Genomic DNA, 6,292 nt, shown 5'->3' with positions numbered 1-6,292 from the left:
TATTTTATGCCTATTAGATTAACCAAATCTAATCTCATTTCATGTTGGTTTTTTTTTATATCTTTTCTTCTCTTCGTTTGTGCACATATTATTACTAAACTCGGCTTCACAGATGAATCTAGTATCTAGCTATTTTACTTTTTAATATGAATTAAATGCAAAAAAAAAAAAATCAATCCAGTTAACTCTTAGAATCAAAACTTGTTAGTTTTTTAAAAAATTTAAAATAAATCAAATCAATTTAAATTAACATGCCGGCAAAATCATGTGTGTCAATAATAATAATAAAAGACTACTAACAGCACACAAATAGATTAACAAAAAATAATTAAGAAGTTAAGTTCCTAAATGATGCAAACCCGCAAAGATTAGGATATTTATTGCCTGTCGAAGAATTCATGTCTGATGAGATTTTCCTTGAGCGGACAGCACGACGGACAGCACGACGTTAAACAAGAAGAATCCACGTGAACCATCTAGGTGGTGGCCTGCTAAGGATTTGAAATTAAGAGGTTTGCTTTCTCTGTGGTTTTAGATTTGAGTCCTTGATTGCTTATATGATAACCACTAGAGACTTATATGATTGTTAACTTCAGAGCCCGTGAGATTAGTCGTGGTGCGCGCAAATTGATCCGGACACCCACGTTAATCTAAAAAAAAGAAGAATTCACGTGCAGGTGTTGCGTTTGGCTTTACTCGTGTATAGTCTACATACAATTTATTAGTAGAATTGGGAGGATGGACCTTTTCTACAGATCTTCAATCTGCTGTGTTTACAATTTCTTAGTCCAGTACGTTCCAGCTCGAATATGGCAGACAATTCAACGAAACGGCAGGCGTGTTACCAAAAAAAAAAAAGAATTGCAGGCAATGTATTTTGTAGCTTGAATGTTGATGCTAATGGGGAATTTAAAACTCACTAGCATGTGGCTTTCTATAGATACTTTTAGGGTGCAGGTTTTTAATTTCATTGTCAGTACAGCGCAGTTTATAGTAAATTAAAGATGCTTTATTTTTTTTATTTAAATTGTTTTTTATTTTATTTTTCTAACTGTTTTTTTTTTGTTTTTTTATTCCTTTCAGGTTATTTCTTACTTCTTTTTCTGTTTTTTTTTAATAATTTTTTATTTAATTTAATTTGTTGATGTTAATTTTTTTAATTAATTATTAGATTTTCATCATATTAATCCTGAGTTTAATAAATTAACCTGATTTGATAAGTTAACCTGAATTTTTTTATGTTTTTTTTTTATTATTTTTTTTAGTTTAGTTTATTAATATTAATTTTTTTTATTTAGTTATCAAACTTTTATGACACACATATTCTAGGTTTCACGAGTTAGCTTGGTTTTATGGGTTGACCCTTTAATTTTTTTTTCTTTTTTTCTTTTAAATTTTTTATTTAATTTAGTTTGTTAATGTTAAATTTTTTTATTTAATTATCATACTTTTAATGCACGAATCCTGGGTTTAACGGATTAATCTGATTTGACGAGTTAACCCAGATTTTTTTTGTTTTTTTCTTTTTAATTAATTTTTTTCGTTTAGTTTAGTTTGTTAATGTTAAATTTTTTCATATTTTTTAATCAGACTTTCATGACATGTATTTTAGGTTTGACGGGTTAACCTGGTTTCACGAGTTAACCTAGTTAATTATAGGTTAACCCGTCAATTTTTTTTTTTCATTTAGTTATCAAACTTTCATAACGTGAATTTTCGGTTTGACGGGTTAACCTGATTTGAAAGATTAACCCAGTTAATTTAATTTTTTTTCTTTTTCTTTATTAATTTTTTTCTTCATGTTAGTTTTTTTAATTAATATATTTAATTGTCACACTTTTATTACACAATCTTGCAGCTAGACCCACATCTAAGACTCTTGACCCTGGTGTTGCAGCCAGACTCATTTAAACTTGAGTCGTGTAAGTTTAATATTATAAATATTACTCTTTGATCAAGTGTTGCAGTTAAACCCAAGGCTTTTAAGTATATATTTGCAGAAAGACCTAACACTCTTAGATCTTAGCTTTTTTTGATATTTTTTATGCTAGGAAAAACAATTAACCAGTGGCGTAAGTCTTTTTTTGTTTTTTTTTTTTTATTTTCATTTTTAATCCTTTCACTGTGGACTCCACAGTGTAGTCCATAGTAAAAAAACCGATGTCTTTAGTTTTTTTTTGTTTTTTTAAATTTACTTTCTGAATATTAAATTTTTCTCTTTAATTATCAAACTTTTATGGCATGGATCCCAAATTTGACGGGTTAACCCAGTTAATTCAGATTTTTTTTATTAGTTTTTTTCTTCCTGTTGGTTTTTTCTCTTTGCTTTTTTCTTTTTAATTAATCTATTTAATTATCATACTTTTATGACATGACCTTACAATCAAACCCACATCCAAAGCTATTGAGTCTGGTATTCCAGTCAGACACACTTAAACTTGGATCATGCAAGTTTAATGTTATTATAAATATTACTCTTAAATCAAGCATTGTAGTCAAACCCAAAACTTTTGAGTATAACTTTGTAGAAAAACATAATACTTTTAAATCTTATTTTTTAAAATTTTTTATACAAAAAAATTAACCCGCAGTATCGTGCGGTGATGTAACTAGTTATAATCTATTAGGAATAGCCTCTGTCTTGTACCCATTTTAAAAAAAAAATAACATATAATAAATTTCATCGCGTTCAAGATTTCAGGCCATTTCAAGCACAAAAATTTGGTTATGTTCTCATTATTTTGTTTTATGAATATTTTTTTTTATAATTCAATTCCTCAACAATTAGTTTGATAAAAACTTTACTTTATATTTTGTTATGGTTTGTTTTTTTTTCCTCTTGTTATCTAAATCTGCATAGGTTTAGCAAGTTAAACCATTTTATTTTATTTTTTTGTTTATTTTTTAATTGATAATTCTTCTCATATTCATCATTTAATATCTTTAATACTTGATTGATTATGAGTCAAATTTTAGTATTAATTTTGATTTATTTTATGAAAAATTATCTCAATCTCACAATTTAAATCGAGTTAATTTTGGTAGATTTAGGTTATTTTATTGTGTTATTTTTTCTAAATTATTTTTTTCTAATCTTGTTACTCAATAATGAATTTATTAGAAATTTAGCACAAACCAATGATCTATTAGTTGCTAAATAAAAATGTTTAAATTTTAAAATTATATTTCGATAATTAATATTATATTTGATATTTATGTTGCATTATCTCAAGTTAATTTATTTTTTGTTTAAATTATAATTATATATGGTGAATTAATATTTTGAGATCTAAATATGTATATATATATATATATAAACAGTATAATCTCAAAATGACAAGTCAAATAAGTCTTAAAAAAAATCTATTAATTGAATTAAAAAATATAACATCAACCAAAATAAAATTAACAACCTTATTTAGATATAAGGATATTTGAGATTTAAAAAAAATATTTGAAACAAATTACTTTTATGTTTGATAAGCCAAGATATTTCAAATTACAGAAAATCATAAATATCCAGGGACATTGAATTGCTTTGAAACCTAGGGTTTTGGTATTGTGATTTTTTTCTTCTTTAGTCATATGCACACATCATTTATATGAAGTTAGATAATGCACCCTCGTTTTTATTAATAATTACACAAATATTCTAAGTAACTAGTACTTGTGTTCCTAGAATATAAATTTAAACCATTAATACATGTTTGGTGACTTTAATTCAGTACCAAGATAGTATTATAACTTGTTGGTGTATGTATTAATTTACTCAATAACAACAACAACATTAATAATAATTCCACACAATTAAATTTACTATTGATTCGTTTCAATAGATTGCTTTTAAACACAAATTAATACAAGTGTTGCATTGAAATAAGATCAGTATATATTTAATAGATCTAGGAATTATAATTCAATGTATGTAAACACAAATTAAAACAAGTGTTGTCAATCTTGTTTAGCTTATAAATAAGACTAGAAGGATTACAAGTTATCAGTTAATTTTAAATCTATTCACATCGAGTTTCGTAAATAAATTGGTTGATTTAATTTTAAAAAATAAAGTCATTGGAATCATGCATATCTTTATCTTAATAAAAAAAAAAATTATACTATCAATGATCTCATTTTCAATAATACGTCCAAGAAATACATCTAAAATTTATAGACCTACCACACCACCACCATGGAGCTTCCATTCCAACTAAGATATCTACGGGATTAATTCTAGAAGAAATTCAAACCGACCGAGTAAGTTTTAGTATTAGTAGACAGATAGTATTGTGCTGAGAATCCAAAAAGAACAGACAAAGATGCAAGAGCAATGTCTTAACTTTAATCCTTATAGTTTAGCAAAACTAATCAATTAATCTTTGAGGTTTTAAAATATATATTTTAAGCCTTTATATTTTTAATTTGTTTATAATTTAGTCCTTCTATTAATCCCATGCTTCCCTTTTCATTTAAGTTTATTCAATGCTTCATGAAAAAAGGTTAAAGAAAAATAAGTAGGTGAAGAGAGGAATCAACTACTAAAGTCTAAAAATGTGTTTGATATTGTGGATATTTTTACTTATATAATTTAAATAATTTGTTTTAAAAAATATTTTTAGTTGTGATTTTTTAAAAAATAGGTTTTAAAAAATATAAAATGAGTTAAAACAGATCTTTATAAATAAAAAATAAATTATTTTAATTTTTCTGGAACCAAGATTTGAAATGGCCTCTAAGTTTTTTCTTTTGAATCCAACTGCAAAAAAAAAAAGTTATTTGATTAACTAGATAATCTTTTCTTTATGGTTGAACAAAAAACAGAAACTATTAGCATACTAAACAGTCTCTAAATTGAAGATGATTAATATCAATCAAGAGACTATTTAACAATTTATGATACTATAGAGATTTATTAATCAATTTTGATAAACTACAAGGACTAACTTTAATTAATTAGCTAAAATTGTCGGCCATCACCATCGTCATTGACAAGTGACGACCTGTGCATAAAGAGTCCTCTTTCTGCCGAGAGAATAAAGAACCACAACAGCCAGTAGCTAGATTTGAGAGAGATCTTGCTCAATAATTTAGCAGCCATGGCAGACAACAACAACCTCACAATCGACCCGAGAAGCGGCTTTTGCAAATCAAACTCTGTTTTCTACAGCAAACGCAAGCCAATCCCACTCCCACTAACTGACTTCCTAGACGTCACCACCTTCATCTCCTCCCGTCCTCACCACGGCAAAACAGCCTTCATCGACGCAGCTACCGGCCGCCACCTCTCCTTCAAAGACCTATGGAAAGCAGTAGATTCCGTTTCCACTTGTCTCTACGACATGGGAATCCGCAAAGGCCACGTCATCCTCTTACTTTCTCCGAACTCCATCTTCTTCCCCATCGTTTGCCTCTCCGTCATGTCTTTAGGCGCTGTAATTACCACCACCAATCCTCTCAACACTCCTCGTGAAATCGCTAAACAAATTGCGAACTCGAAACCTTCACTCGCTTTCACTACTCCTGAACTCCTTGCCAAACTCACCGAGTCAAACTCAAACCTCACCATCATCCTCATAGACGATGAGATCACTGATGCCTCCACTAAAACAAAGGCCAAAATTGTGACAACATTAAGTGAAATGGTAAAAAAAGAACCAAGTGGGATCCGAGTTAGAGAGCAAGTCAAGCAGGATGACACAGCGACGCTACTCTACTCTTCAGGCACAACAGGAGAAAGCAAAGGTGTGGTGTCCTCACACAAGAACTTAATCGCTATGGTACAAACGATTGTTGAACGGTTCAGATTAAACGAAGGAGATCACAAATTTATCTGTACGGTCCCGATGTTTCACATCTACGGTTTAGCAGCGTTTGCCACAGGAATTCTGGCAGCAGGGTCAACGGTCATCGTTCTCTCAAAATTCGAAATGGGGGAGATGTTATCGACGATTGTGAAATACCGGGCCACTTATTTACCACTCGTGCCGCCGATACTAGTAGCGCTGATCAACGGGGCTGATCAGATACGGGAGAGGTATGATTTGAGTTCGTTGAATTTTGTTTTATCAGGCGGAGCTCCACTGAGTAAGGAAATGGTTGAAGGGTTTTCGGAGAAGTATCCAGGGGTTACGATTTTACAAGGTTATGGGCTCACTGAATCGGCGGGGATTGGTGCTTCGACGGATACGTTGGAGGAGAGTAGGAGGTATGGTACGGCAGGGCTATTGTCGCCGAACACGGAGGCCAAGATCGTGGACCCGGAGAGCGGTAAAGCTTTGCTGGTGAACCAGACCGG

General features: G+C 30.2%; 1 protein-coding gene across 1 annotated transcript; it reads left to right on the top strand.

Annotated features, from left to right (window-relative positions):
* Positions 1–5,014: 5,014 nt before the first annotated feature.
* Positions 5,015–6,287, top strand: LOC105120055 (4-coumarate--CoA ligase-like 5; the record flags this gene model as incomplete). The annotated part of the gene is made up of 1 exon (XM_011018241.1): positions 5,015–6,287. A coding segment is annotated over exon 1 (1,194 nt), but the record flags the coding sequence as incomplete, so codon positions are not given.
* Positions 6,288–6,292: the final 5 nt, after the last annotated feature.

Source organism: Populus euphratica, unplaced genomic scaffold (genome assembly GCF_000495115.2).
Source record: "Populus euphratica unplaced genomic scaffold, PopEup_1.0 scaffold4505.1, whole genome shotgun sequence".
Lineage (NCBI taxonomy): Eukaryota > Viridiplantae > Streptophyta > Magnoliopsida > Malpighiales > Salicaceae > Populus > Populus euphratica.
Note: the sequence above shows the minus strand (reverse complement) of the source record. Positions and strands in the feature narration are given on the sequence as shown.